The 15555-nt window shown below is 34.6% G+C and overlaps 1 protein-coding gene across 1 annotated transcript; it reads left to right on the forward strand.

Annotated features, from left to right (window-relative positions):
* Positions 1-368: 368 nt before the first annotated feature.
* Positions 369-3067, forward strand: LOC139885694 (pre-mRNA-splicing factor 38-like). Its single transcript, XM_071869450.1, has 5 exons — positions 369-708; positions 840-1052; positions 1588-1714; positions 1800-1870; positions 2445-3067. Exons 1-5 carry the CDS (start codon positions 419-421, stop codon positions 2866-2868), a joined length of 1125 nt encoding a protein of 374 aa, XP_071725551.1. The 5' UTR covers positions 369-418; the 3' UTR covers positions 2869-3067.
* Positions 3068-15555: the final 12488 nt, after the last annotated feature.

Here is a 15555-nt window from a genome sequence, read left to right on the forward strand (position 1 = left end):
AGACCAGCTTCAACATCTATACATATGAAAAAAAAGTTTACCATTAACAAAATAAAAGAAATGCATGTATTATTTTCGAGTTGATTTGGTCCGATTCAAACCGAACAACGAAAATCCGGCAAAGTGTGGATCAAAGACCGGACAGAAATAGCTCAGCTCGGTTTAGGATCAGTTCAATTTCTCGGTTTTTCCCGCAATAAATTTGTAGTTAACGAAGTCCATGACACCTACTCAATGTATTAAGACTTTGGTGAATTATTTATCATACGCAAAAGATGAGGGACTAAAATGTAAGTACCAAAATTTTGCATATTGCATACTCCGTATATCTATCTATTCGACAAGGGGGAAATTTAGGGTTCAAAATATCAGCAAATTCACTCCTATATACCCTAGCGTCAATTGGAAGCCATTATCAATGGCGAACCGTACAGATCCATCGGCGAAGAACATAAAAGGAACGAATCCCCAAAATCTTGTCGAAAAGATATTAAGGTCTAAAATTTATCAACACACGTTTTGGAAGGAACAATGTTTCGGTTTAACAGCAGAAACGCTCGTCGATAAGGCGATGGAGCTCGATCACGTCGGCGGAACTCACGGAGGCAACCGGAAACCTACGCCATTCATCTGTCTCGTCACGAAGATGCTTCAGATCCAACCTGATAAAGAAATTGTTGTTGAATTTATCAAAAATGAAGATTATAAGTAAGTCCGTATTATAATTGTTCATCTTTTTATCAATTGTAATAACTCATTATCAAACTACTGAAATTTTAATTAATTGCTATTAGTTTTTCACGTGTATATTAAAATGTGTGATTTGATACGTGTTGCAGGTATGTGAGAGTACTAGGAGCGTTTTATTTGAGGCTTACAGGGACGGATATCGATGTGTATCGATATTTAGAGCCGTTGTATAATGATTATAGGAAACTGAGATGGAAGTTAGGTGATGGACAATTTGCATTGACACATGTGGATGAGGTTATTGATGAACTCTTGACTAAAGATTATTCATGTGATATTGCTTTGCCGCGTATAAAGAAAAGGTAAATTGAGAAACGTATATGCGTATCGTCCTTTTTTTTTTGTTTTCTTTGGTTGTCTTGAGATTTTGTAAATTGTAGTCTGTAGAATCTGGTGAAGATGTGTGAGTGATAGTTTGTATATCGATTTACCCATGTGAATTGTGTTCCATCTAAATGCTACATAGCCTGGTACTAGCTGCATAGCCTTACACTAAGTGGACTATTATAATTTGTATCAGAGTATCAGCTAGAGAGTTATATTGGACTTGACCTGTAGTTTGGTATCCATATCTCATTGGCGTATTAGGAAGTATCATTTTATTGTTTTACTAATAAATCTATTATAAAATCGTAGTATTACATGTAATGGTGTAGAGGCTGCATGGTTTAGAATGAGGCTTACTGGGTAGCTTGTGTTTCAATAGAACTCCGATTTTATCTGTGCGTTAACAGAAATATAGGGAATGTATGTTTATGTGGTGGTGCATAGACTGTTAATGCTGCATTTGTCAGTATGATAGGTTGATTCTTCAATAATGTTTTTACTTGCATACAGGCTTACCATTGAAGCAATTGGTGCTCTGGAACCTAGGAAAAGTGCACTTGAAGATGATTTTGAGGATGAAGAAGAAAAAGATGAGGATGACCAACTCATGGATACTGATGTTGGGGGTCATGAAAAGGTTTGGAATTTGGATACTTCTTCAGTCACTTATATATGATTTGGTCACTTCATATTATATTGATTGACTTTTTTTTCTAAATTAGGATTACATTCGTGGACGAAGCCCAACAAGGGAAAGAGGTCGTGATAGGAAATACGACAGTCACAGACATAGGTATGATTTGTTTGCTATAACGCAGAGTTGTATTTCACTATTTCGTATATATTTTCTGCCAAAATTGTTTTACGTCTCGATAAAACTATCAATTAGTTTGATTCCTTGCTAATCTGATACTTGCATAAAGGCCCCGTCTATGAGATGGCCAACTCAGAATATCAGTCAGTTATCTAATATTCTTTCAAGAAATTTCAATAACCTGTAATTCTAAGTCCAAGGACTAGCGGAAGCTGTTTTTAACATTCTGAGCCATGCAATCACGCATGCACATGGGCCGACCCATTCTTATGTCACACAAGCTCGCATTGCCTTGTGCTTTCATAGGCTTAAGGCACCGTGTAGCAGACAGTGTATTTAAACAGCTTCCTAAATCAATACATATGATCCTGCCAGGTTTCTTTGTACTGACAGTGTACAATAGAGAAGTATGATGGATCAAACATTTTTATCTCGTCATGACCATTTAATTTGTATAAATTGTATTACACTCCAAGTTGATTAGTCTTTATGTGCAATTAGGATGTGGGTTACATTTGGCATGTTAATAATGTGACACTGTTTCTTTTTGTAGGGACCGAGATCTTGATAGGGAATATGAGAGGGATTATGACAGGGAACGTGGAAGAGGTCGTGATAGGAATCGAGATAGAGACAGGGACAGGGACAGGTATCGTGATAGAGATTATGGACGTGAAGGTAGGGAACGAGATAGGCGTGATCGGGATTATGGGGGTAGGAGGAGGAGCTACTCGAGGAGTCGAAGCAGGAGTAGGGAGAGGGATAGAAGGGATAGGGATTATGATGGGGACGAAAGGGGAAGGAGGCATGCAAGAGACACGAGCGTTAGCCCTAGAAGAGGGCCGGAAGATGAAAAGCCGCCAAAGAAGAAGAAAGAAAAGGAAAAGAAGAAAGATGATGGAACTGATCATCCTGATCCTGAAATTGCTGAAGCTAACAGGTTACGTGCATCTCTTGGATTGAAGCCTCTCAAATGAGCCGACACTTGTAAATTCAAGTCATGTATGTGATGGGCATTTGGTATGATTTCCCTGTGAGTGTTTATGTGGTATTATTCAAGGCGGAGTAGTTTTTTCATGGTGAAGTAAAATCTTTGTAGTTTTCATATAACGTGATCATGAATTATGACAACATATTATTGATGGCAAAAATTTTATTGGCTGGATCTTGGATCTAATGTGATAATGATTATATGTTTCATGTGTCTTTTGATATTGTATGCTTGATGGTTGCTGCTAATTCTTGCAAGTAATTTTCAGTTCCTACAAACAACTACATTTTATGTGAGTACTTTACAGTCCAGGTTTCCCATTTTGAAAAAAATAAATTAAGTGTACTAAGATGCGCCTATATTAGGGCAGGGATAATTAAACAAAGGGGATGTTATTTATTAATTTATTTGTTGTATTATTTAGTCTTGCTTTCAAGTGCTTTCTAATGGGATTGTGTCCGATTTCATATCTCTAGAAATATTTTCTAAACTAATTTTCAGATTAAGTGATAATGAAATAAGGTGAATTAAGAGCTGTATCGTTAATTTTTTTTTCATTATGTCTATTCATGGGCTAAACATACATGTGAAGGTAAAAAGGTTTTTTTACATTTTCTTTTATGCTATTTTCCTTCTTTACCTAACTTCATCTCGTTCCTTTTTTTTTTTCTTTCTCAAACCCTCTATTATTTTCTAATCAACCATCTTCCATACAATTAAAATTCAAAATATTGTATATGCCTAAACAAAAAAGTTGGGAAAATTGTTTGAAAATGCACTGAACTTTTATCAAATTCCTATTATATGCATCCAACTTTCAAATCTCCTATTGTATGCATTCAACTTTCTAAATTGTTCTATTGTACGCATTATGTAACTTGTACACCAGGTATCTGGTTAATATGTAGAAAAAGTCCATGGTTGGTCCCTCAAATTAGTCTGTTAAATTTTTCCGTCAAATTTATCTCTTCCTACCTCTTCATCAATAAAGAACCCTAACATCTTCATCACTAAAAAATAAAAAATAAAAAAATAAGAATCCTAATTTTCAAAATCCCAAACATTTAATTCAACTATCGAACATGGATTGTAACCTACTGTTGTTTGTATACCACAAAAATCAATAATTAAAACCCTATGCATCGATATCGATATTATAATAAATAGATGAAACAATTGCTTTAAGATGTGTGTTTTCCAATATCACTAAAATTTAACGATAACCAATATGAAAATTAAAAATAAATTAAAATATTAAACATAAACATATAAAGAAAATAGAATGCAGAGCATCGAAGATTTGAGTTTTGAAGTATTAGTAAAACGAAACAATAATTAATATTAATTAATATACCACCTAATAAGTAAATAAAATATAAAATATAATTAATCAAGAGACAAAGAAAATGGAATTCGGAGCATCAGATATCAACGTTTTCTAATACCAATTCGCTTGTTATCATCTTCATAAATCTCTTAATCGGACATTTTTCGTTTTTAAAGTATCGATGTTTGATTTTGACGATCGTCAGAGCATACATACATGAAGACGTCAACCGGTGTGAGATCGTCGATTCCGGAAATGATTGATTCCGGCAACAACCAGTCAGATCTGGTCAATTCCGGCAACAACTAGTCAACTACGATCCTAAAATAGCAAAACGAAGAATCTGGTGAACCATGATAAAAATAATTTCTAATCAAGATGGGTAAGTAGTTCATTTCGTTGAAACTGGACTATAATTATGATATGGTTGTGCGAGAATAAGTATATGATTGATAAATCTTTATCTGATTTTTCAGTTGAAAGAAAATCCTTTTTTGTTCTAATTGATGTGTTTATTCCGTTTAGCACGACCGGTGAAACTTGTTAAAGATGATGTCATACCCCTTGTTGTTAAAAGCTCTAAAGCATGAGCTTGGATGAAAAAATGCTACGATCAGTGCAAAAAATTTAGAGGAGAGATTAGCGATGCAATTGTATCTAGAAAAAACAAATGATGTAATATTTGATAAAAATGAGGGACTAATGATGTGACTTGAAGTTTATATGTTATAACAGGTTAAATACATACAATAGAATAATTTAAATAGTTGAATGCATATAATAGCAGATTTAAAAATTGAATGCATACCATAAGAATTTATAATAGGAATTCGGTGAAAATTCGATACATTTTCAAACAATTTTCCAAAAAAAAAAAAAATCATAGACCAAAATCAAACAATATGGTGGGGCAGGAGGTCTCATGGCAACCAAAACCACCTATTTGCTATCTATCTGTATACTTGAAAATAACACCTGCAAATTAAGAAAAACACCTCTAAAGCTTTACAAATCCGTTCGCACTATTCAAACAAAGTGATCAATTACCTCTACAAAATAATTAATTACATACCTGATAATAACAAATTTAATTTTTACGGTGTTTATGACAGAAAAGGGCAAGAGTGGCGGTGATAGTTTCGCCGGAACATGAGACCTCCCACCAAAACTCCAGCAATAGTTAATCGGGTCAATTCATTGATGGAATTACTCTATCCGGTGACCACCGCTGCCTCGATAGAGACCTACGACAAAGCAGTAGTTCGCCAGAGTAAAAGTTTCTGAGTAAAAAATGGGAAATGATTCATCAGCTCATCTTTTACTCAATGATTCATTGTTTTTTATTTATTTATTTATTTATTTATTTATTTATTTATTTATTATTTGTTTTTTTTTTTTTGGCGAAAAAGGAACTATATATTAATCTTATCGCATCATCAAAAAGATGACCGACCCGAACAAAACTTACAGAACACAATCTTGAAGAACAACAAAATGGGCATTTCAATGGGAAAATGAATCATTGATCTTTGCTTTGTTTCATTTCAATGATTCATTGTATGAGTGGCATAAACTTTGGGTTGAATCCTAGTTGGGGAATGTTCGAATTAAGGGAGATTTTTTCTCAAGGATTCTGATGTGGTGAATAAAGGTGTATGTCCAATTTCAGAAACGAAATTCAATGGGGTCCCGATTTTTTTTCCAGTACTAATTATATTTTATTGTTATTTTAATGGTTGTTACCTTTAAAAAACTACAATTTCAAAGTAAATATATGGGTCCGACTAGTTAAATTTAGTGGTATCATTTACAGTTTTAAAAAAATGTTATTGATTCGAAAAATATATGGGGTCGTATAGTTAAATTTAGTGGTGTCCTATACATTTCACAAAATTTTCAAACTAGTGGTGTCCCGTGATCCCGCGGGTCAAAGCCTAGACTCGCCTTTGTGTATGTCCTAAGCTACTTGCTACTCGATTTAATTCAAAACACACCCGGTACTCAATGTGACGATGGTGTGTGAAGAATTTTCTCCTAACAAATGTCTGAGTAACAAATAAGAATATTCAATGTCAAAATAGTCTGTTGAAAAAATTGAAAATTAACCAATAGTGTAAAGAGATAATGTAGAGAATAAAACTTGAATATTAATTGTTTTATGCAGTTAACTACCCCTGAACTTTTTTGTGTGAAAATTTAGTGAGCATAGCATTGCTCGATGTGAAATTGGTGGGCGAGAAGTACCATTCATATGATGTTTTGGTGCTTGTTAAACGAGAAGGAGAGACGACTATGATTAAGGCTTAACGAGAACGAGATGACAACTATGATTAAGGCATAACGAGAACGAGAAATGACTATGATTAAGGCATCGGTTAAGTATCAAGAGCTACTTACAATGGATTCTCTTGTGTAGTTATTTTCTTCCAGTTGTATGTAATTTGTGCTAGAGATCTTGTTTAAGGTCTCTCGTTTGTAATCTTTGAGGTTTTTTCATCATTTTGATGATAACCTCCTCAATTTATATATTTTGTTTTTTCGCCGAAAAAAAAAAGTATCAAGAGCTACATTAAAAGTTTTCAATTACACTATAGAAGTTATTATTAATATTAAATTATGATTATGATTAATTGATTATTATGATTATTTAATGTTTAACTTCTCGATCCTTTTTATATAAAGAGAAGTGCTAACTACTTAACTAGTACTCTAAGGTTGCAGGTTAATAGAATTTAACTGGAAAAAAATTCGACTGCGTATTGCTGCGGTTGTATTCAACGCGCGGTCGAATTTGGATATATGTTGTTTGGTACCTAATATATCTAATAGGTTGAGTTGTTTGTTGTACATGTATGTATATGTATGAAATATAGCCCGAAATGTTTAGTATTTTTTAACGATGTCCGTTTCGCACGTAGTTAGTCTCTTTGTGTTCGTTAGATTTTTTCGAGTTGAACGGTGATTTCGGAAAAATTTAACTCGCACCGAGAAAGAAGATAGGGCCCGTTAAAAAATTCGGTTGGAATTAGTTTCTTTTATTTTAATAAAATTATATATTTACGTTTTCTATCCCTGAAAAGGTGTAAAGTTGAGGGACCGTTGTGTAAATTGAGCCAAATTTGAGGGGTTGTTTGTAGTGTGAACGAAAACTCAAAACGGCAATCCGAAATAACTGAAACGACGAAATTCGTCACGCATTTTAGTATATAGTTGTTATTGTTATGTTATTGTTATTGTTATGTTATAGTATAGTTATAATTATAATATAATATAATTATAATATAATATAATTATAATTATTATAATATAATAATTATAATTATAATATAATAAATCTTTATTTCATAAATTATATAAACAATATAAATATTAATGTATATGTATATTAGTTACTAATCTTCGCATATAACGAGTTATGTCTGTGCATTGTGATAGAAAATCGTTCACAACAATAAATAGTTTTATTACAGTTAACGTTATTTAAGCTTTTATATAATTAAAATACGCATATGAATGATTAATACAAAGTTATAAGTTTCTCATTAGATATTTTTTACAATTGTTATTTTTTTTAAAGTTAAAAAAGGTTTTAAAAAGAAAATTGTATTAAAAAAATAACATACGAAAGCCTTGATAATATGTTTAAATATCATACATAAAAAAGATGTTATAAAAAAACTAAATATTTGCATTGTTCATGCCACACACTTTGACAAATCTAAAATGTCCCTTGATAGTAAGTTAGTAACTAATGAATCTTGTGTTGTAAATAGTAAACTTGAGTATATTTAATCATTATTAACTTGTGTGTTTTTAGGGTATTGGATAGCCAATGTCGTCTCAATAATTTAGTAAGCGCTAGACAAAAATAAAAATTAGCTCTCATACACATTTATTTTTTAAAACATATAAAAAATTATAATAAAAATTTATCTACTTTTATTTACAATGTATTTAATAATTTAAAATTATAGAATTAAAACTTTAATTGACAACTTTTTAATAATTTACTTGGCCATTTGAAAAAACTAGTTGGGCGACCTGGCTTTGCGCCGGTTCTTCACCCTTGATTAATATTAATTACATAGCTAATTATTGAAAAGTAATTATTTATCATTTTTTTACTTTTCGTTTTATCGAGGAAGGACCAAAAATAGTTATGTGGTTGATTTGTAATAAGCGTGAAAATAATTATTCATCATTTTTTGTTTTACTTTTCGTCTTGTTGAAAGAAAAGACCCAAATGCTCAATCAATAAAGTGAGACGTACATCAACGATTGGTACAAACTATTTAATAAAATAGGAAAAACTATATATAATAACAATAAAACAGTTATTAAACAATGAGTTATGTAGTTAATTTATAATAAAAAAAAATTTTAACAATAATCAAGTGAAAAATTATGTGATTGATTTAATAATAATAATAATAATAATAATAATAATAATAATAATAATAATAATAATGAATAGTTATGGAGTAGTAAAAATTATATGGTTAATTTATTATAGATGAAAAGTTTAATGGTCAAATTATAAAGTGTGAAAAAATTGTGGGAAATTTATAAAAGCTATAAAGGTAACTATTATAAAAGGTGTAGGTGAATTGTAAAAAATAAAAATAATGATAATGAGTAGGTGGATGAGAAGTTTAATGGTCAAATTATAAAGTGTGAAAAGTTTGTGGTGAATTTGTAAAAGCTATAAAGTTAATTATTATAAAGGGTGTGGGTGAATTGTAAAAAATAAAAAGTTTGATGTGTTTTTTGTAAAGGTTTGAAACTTTACTATTCATTTTGGCTATGCCATTTAGATATATAGGGTAATTGTATATATATTCAAAATTTTAAGTCCTTTTAATTTTTTAGGCCCTAGCCGATTGTCCATCTTGCTTATGTCCGAAGACACTTCTGTAGAAAACATTTCTTATCTTATATACTCTTAGTAGGTTTGAGCCCGTGCGTTGCACGACTGCTCAAATCGTTTCAAGTAAAATGTTAATAAGAAAATGCAATAGTGAAAGACTATATATTACTAAAAAAAACGTTGATGATTAAGAAAAGAATGTTATAAAATATACATGTGTTAAGACACGTCTGTATGTATGTGCAAGCAATTGCATGTGTAAACTTTTTAGTTTTATATTATTGAAAAATGAATGCAATTTAAGACTTCGTAGTTTTATATTATTGAAAAATGAATGCAATTTAAATAATGTAATTTTGTAATAAAATAATTTTTAACATTTCAACTTTTGTATATACAATTTGGCACCTTTGGTGTTCAACACCGATATAGTCATGTTGAAATGGGTACTTGACCATTTGACCCATTAGTTGATAAACCCCTCTGCATAATCTCATCATCTCTTTCAACTTTTATTTTGGCCAACTCTTTTTATGTTAAGCAATAATTAACTTTCAGTTTTCCTTTTCACTTTCTTCATCTAATTCCCATAGAGATAAAATCATAAATTAAAGATAACTGATCAATCATGTTTGCATTCTTCTTTCTTTCTATTCAATTAAATATCTTCTTTCTTCTACTTTTTTCTCAATTCTCATGTATTAAATCTACTCAATGTATTTAGATCTAAATCTCATAATTATAATCTCTCCACAAATCTCTTTATTTCTTCATTGACAATTAGATGTATACAAACTTTGTTTCAGGAGTATTGGACCTGAGATGTTTCAGTTTACTATTGGACCATTTATGATTATTCTTTGTCTCTTTGATCGCAAACTTTGATAATTTATTATGAAATTATGAATGTTAGCAACGTTATTTTAGGCTGAGATTGTGTTTCGAGAGATATGTTTAAAGAGAAGATATTAGGTTGTTGAGATAGTTTTTTTTTTGAAAGGCCAAACAAATTTTATCGCAAAACAACGAACAATACACGAGAGCCTAGAGCAAAATGTACTAGGCAAAACACGAAACGTTGCGAAGGGAGCAACGATGCTACTTACAGAAATAAAAAACCTACATAAACACAATTACAAATTGAGGTATGAACTTGGATTACTAAGCCAAACGAGCCAATCTAGATTCTTCAATTTTGATCTTTTGGATATCCACTCGAAAGACATAACTTGAATTTCACACAATGCAACCGGACCGTTTGAACAATTTCCTTTGAAGGTCTTGTTGTTTCGATTTTTCCATATGAAATATGCACAAACCCACTTTGTCGCTTGCCAAATCTTACTTCCACGAGATGATGCCGATAAGTTGTTGTCTTCACTTGCAATCTCTAGTAGGCTATATGATGAAAAGCTACCAAGCCCCCAACATCTACACAACCTTTCCCAAATATCGAGAGCAAACTTGCAAAAAATGATGGAGTGGTCAACCGATTCTAGGTCATCATCACATAGGGGTCAACGAATATTGTCAAGATCGATACCCCTTTTGTCGAGTTCGACCCGAACCGGTAACCGCTTTTTTAACGCCCTCCATATAAAGATTTCTATTTTTTTGGGGACAAAGTTGTTGCGGACAGTGGGGTTAGAAGAAGAAAATGAACCTAGCAACTTCTCATCAATAGCCGACGTGAGAGTCTTGATGTTGAACAGCCCATTCGAAGTTGATCCGAGAGTCCAGCTCCATTTGTCCTCGCCATTGCTGTTGAGATTCAAAGATTGTAGCAGCTCGATGACTCGATCTAGCTCTCCTTTTGTGCGTCCCGTGTAACATCCCGCCTTTTTCCGTTTACTTTTCCGTTTAACTATTTAAGTTCCGTTATAGGTTTATAACACATCCCGTTAATATGCGTTGAATTATCTCGTTTAGGTAATTTCCGCACCCGGTTTAAAGTTGAGGGACCAAACTTGCCAAGGGTTGAAACTTTTGACTAGGTCAAAGAGTCAACCCTCATTCTCATCCATTCAATCCCATCTCTTTCACTCTTACTACTTCAACTTTCTCTCAACTTCCATACAAAGATTCATCATCCAAAATCGAGCTAGCGGTCGTCTTGCCAAACAAATTACATATTTGAACTCCTCGTGATCTCCTCTTCGATTCCATACCAACTTCATCTCATTTGGGTAACTTTCTAAAATCACTAGATTTTGTGTTCTTGATGTTTTTAACTTATAAAAGTGTTAATTAGTGTCTATGGCTCAAGTCTAACATGAATATATGATTTATATGCTCGATCTCGTTGTTTTAGTGTAACTAGCATGAACTTGAATTTTGGTGTGTGGTTCTTGAATTTTGGATGATCATATGTTGTTTGATGATGAAAGTTCATGTTTAAATTGTGTTCCTAACATCACTAGCTTCAAATTGGTATGTAGGTTGACATGGATTAGTTTCATAATCATGATTGTTGAATTTGTGATTTTGGGTTAGGGTTTGATAGAAGTAAATTGAATCTTGATGCATTAAATGCTTGATAATGTTAATTGTAAGTGTTAGGTTGTGTTGTATGCTTAATTACCTTCGAAACGGCATACCGTTCATGTAATTTGGTTGCCAAATCATTAAATTGCATTTATGACTTGTATGCATTGAATGAGGAACATTAATTGCGGTTTTTGGTTGTTGCAAGTGGAAGTTTGATTGATGATATGTGTTTAGTTGTTTTACTCGTCAAAATACCTTTCCAACGATGTATGATAGGCGTTATAAGAGTTTGCGGGTCAAGAGTTGTGTTAGAAAAGGTTTTGGTTCGTGCATACTTTGAAAACTGACCAGAATTCTCTGGCCAGGTAGTGGCGCGGCGCGCCACATCCCCGCGCGGCGCGCGGAATCGCCTGGCCAGATTCTGCTCACCTTGGCGCATTTCACGCGAAATGTTTAACTAGCTATCGACCTCCGATTCACATGAAACTTGTTCTAATATGCTTATATATGAATAAAAACCTCAGAAAAATAGTTCGGGACCGAACCCGAACGTGTTGACTTTTTCGTTGACTTTGACCAAGTTTGACTTTTAGTCAAACTTAACCAAACTTTTATACAATCATTCTAACATGCTTTTATACTTGTTTCTTGCATGAAACTTGACAATTTGCTTCACATGCTATATTAATCGAGTCGTAACGAGCCATAGGACTAATTGAACATCTTTGACCCTTCGTGACTATCGTTATTGATACAACCTATTTGTTTAGGTCAAGACTAGCATTATTCTTTGCACACGTGACTTGTCGAAGTACTTTTTGGTTCGTGCATACAAGGTGAGATCATAGTCCCACTTTTACTCTTTTAGACTTACTTTTGGGATGAGAAAACATAAACGATTCTTTTGAACTAAGTGAACACAAGAACGGGAAAACAAACATTCTACATACGAGTTTAGAACGAAAATCCTCAATCCGATTATCATTAGTTACATCAGATGGTGTAAGCGAGAACTTATGTTATATGGCCATATGGGTTTGACAAACCCTCATTCAAACGGTTCGCTACCGTTTACGAATGAAATATATTTTCGGGAACAGTGTTGTTCTAGCACTAATTGATGGGGTATTCAACGGACGGAACGTTAAGCTTTGATAATTGGGTGCTCGTGAATATTAACTTTTAGAATGTACTATGGCTTTATCGATGTTGCAAATCTTGTGGTTCAACTTACTATTACTCATTTACTTATTTAAACCTATGATTTCACCAACGTTTTCGTTGACAGATTCTCTATGTTTTTCTCAGGTCCTTGAACATTAGGTGATACATGCTTCCGCACATACTATTTGATACTTGCATTGGATGTCGAGTATACTTGCTTACGTGGAACGTCTTTTTGACTACTTTTAATCGTGTCGCACGTGTTTCATACAAACTTTAAACATTGTTATGTACTTGTTATGGAAACTACTTTTGTAAACATTGAAACACCCTTATTTATGAAATGAATGCGACATACTTTTCGGTCAAACTTTGTTATAAAGACTTACGACCATGTAATGGGACCATACGTAGATGACGCCGTCATTTGACGATTTGTCGGGGTCGCTACAAGTGGTATCAGAGCTTTGGTTGTAGGGATTTAGAGTTCATTGGTGTCAACCCCGAGTCTTAGGGTACATTGGTGAGTCTAGACTACAACCGGCATATAGACTTGACATAGGAATTACTTGACAAATTGTGCACTTATACTCTAACTCTTCTACTCATATCTACTCTTATTCTATCTAAATCTTGCGTTATATAATTTAATTGACACGCCACCTTGACTATATGACGTAATGTCGAAGGCACATATGAATTAGGGTAATATAATTCCCGGAAATTATATTACGGTGACTCATATGAACATACCGACATTACGACATAAAGAATTTAAGGCGGGTCAAGGATAATTTTCTCTCTATCTTTATCCCATATCACGGTTAGTATTATTTAGAATACTAACCAACGGTATTATTTTGTTTTGAAGGAACAATGGCTCCTCGTCGTGTACGCCGCAATGAAACTCCCGAACAAGCTCTCGAACGGATGATAGCTACCGCCGTAGATGCGGCCATGGCCGGTCACTCTTCCAACAACAATAACAATAACAACAACCACAACAACAACAACAACAACAACAATGGGGCCGGTAACTCAAACGAGGGATGCTCCTACAAAGCTTTCATGGGGTGCAAACCTCACACTTATGATGGAACCGGTGGACCGGTTGTGCTTACTCGTTGGTTTGAACAAACCGAGGCCGTCTTTAGCATAAGCGGTTGTCGGGATCAAGACAAGGTCAAATACTCCACCCACACGTTCTCCGGTGTTGCTCTCACTTGGTGGAACACCTATGTTCAATCGGTGGGTACCGATGAAGCTCATGCCCTCTCTTGGGCCGATTTGAAGGAAAAGATGATTGTCGAATACTTTCCGCGCGAAGAAACCCGAAAGCTCGAGGAAGAACTAAGAGCTTTGAAAGCGGTCGGAAACGATCTTAAGGCTTATAATCAACGCTTCGCCGAACTATCCTTGATGTGTCCTAATCTTGTTAACCCCGAATCTCAAAGGATTGAGCTCTACATGCTCGGTCTTCCAAAAAGCATCAAACAAGGGGTGATGTCATCCAAACCCACTACTCATCAAGCCGCTATGAACATGGCTCGCCAATTAATTGAAACGGTTGACGAAATCGTAGTACCGGCTCCTAAGGCCGAGGACAAGTCGGGTGGCAACAAAAGGAAATGGGAAGCCACTCCCTCAACTAACTACAACGACAACACCTTCACCAAAAAGCCCTTCAACAACGACGGCAAGAAGGGTTATGTCGGAAACTTACCTTTGTGCAACAAGTGCCACAAACATCATTACGGCGAATGTAACAAGCTAATTTGTCACCGTTGCCAAGGAGTTGGTCATAGGGCCAACAATTGCACAAGCACCGCCCCCGTCGCTCGAAAGGGGCCCAATCCTCCAAAAACGGTCACTTGTTACGAATGTGGCCAAACGGGCCATTATAAGAACGAATGCCCGAAAAAGAAAACCAACCCCAACAACCGAGGCCGAGCCTTTAACATCAACACCGAGGAAGCCCGAGGTGACAACGAACTAGTCACGGGTACGTTTCTTCTCAACAACTCTTATGTTACTTGCTTATTCGATTCGGGTGCCGATAAATGTTTTGTGTCCAAGACTTTAGCTCCTACCCTTTGCACTCCACCACACCCTTTAGATACTACTTATTCCATCGAAGTGGCCGACGGAAAACTCTTAAGTGCCGACACATACTACCGGGGGTGTACTTTGAAAATTTTGGGTAAGGAATTTGAAATTGACTTGATACCCATGGAACTAGGAAGCTTTGATGTAATAATCGGTATGAATTGGTTAGTCAAAACGAAATCTCACATTCTTTGTGATCTTAACGCAATCCAAATTCCTATCGAGAATGGTGAACCTTTGATCGTCTTTGGCGATAAGAGTTGCACCGGACTCAACCTCGTTTCGAGTATTAAAGTTAGAAAACTACTCCGTAAGGGTTGTTTTGCGATCCTTGCTCACGTTAAGAAAGTCGAGTCCGATGAGAAGCACATCGATGATGTGCCAATTGTTAGTGACTATTCCGATGTATTTCCCGACGAATTGCCGGGTCTTCCGCCTCATCGACCGGTTGAATTCCAAATCGATCTTATTCCGGGAGCCGCACCCGTAGCGCGTGCACCATATAGACTCGCTCCATCTGAAATGCAAGAATTGCAAAGTCAAATCCAAGAACTACTTGATCGTGGTTTCATCCAACCTAGCCATTCACCTTGGGGCGCTCCGATTTTGTTTGTTAAAAAGAAAGACGGATCCCTACGAATGTGCATTGATTATCGTGAACTAAATAAATTGACAGTTAAGAACCGATATCCTCTTCCTCGCATCGATGACCTCTTTGATCA

Source organism: Rutidosis leptorrhynchoides, chromosome 1 (genome assembly GCF_046630445.1).
Source record: "Rutidosis leptorrhynchoides isolate AG116_Rl617_1_P2 chromosome 1, CSIRO_AGI_Rlap_v1, whole genome shotgun sequence".
Taxonomy (NCBI): domain Eukaryota; kingdom Viridiplantae; phylum Streptophyta; class Magnoliopsida; order Asterales; family Asteraceae; genus Rutidosis; species Rutidosis leptorrhynchoides.

What these genes read in the sequence shown, in the direction of transcription:
- LOC139885694 (XM_071869450.1), top strand. Translation starts at nt 419, where the DNA reads ATGGCGAACCGTACAGATCCATCGGCGAAGAACATAAAAGGAACGAAT. An exon ending in TTGCCGCGTATAAAGAAAAG is followed by an intron (nt 1,053 to 1,587) that starts GTAAATTGAGAA and finishes ACTTGCATACAG; the next exon opens with GCTTACCATTGAAGCAATTG. An exon ending in ATGTTGGGGGTCATGAAAAG is followed by an intron (nt 1,715 to 1,799) that starts GTTTGGAATTTG and finishes TTTCTAAATTAG; the next exon opens with GATTACATTCGTGGACGAAG.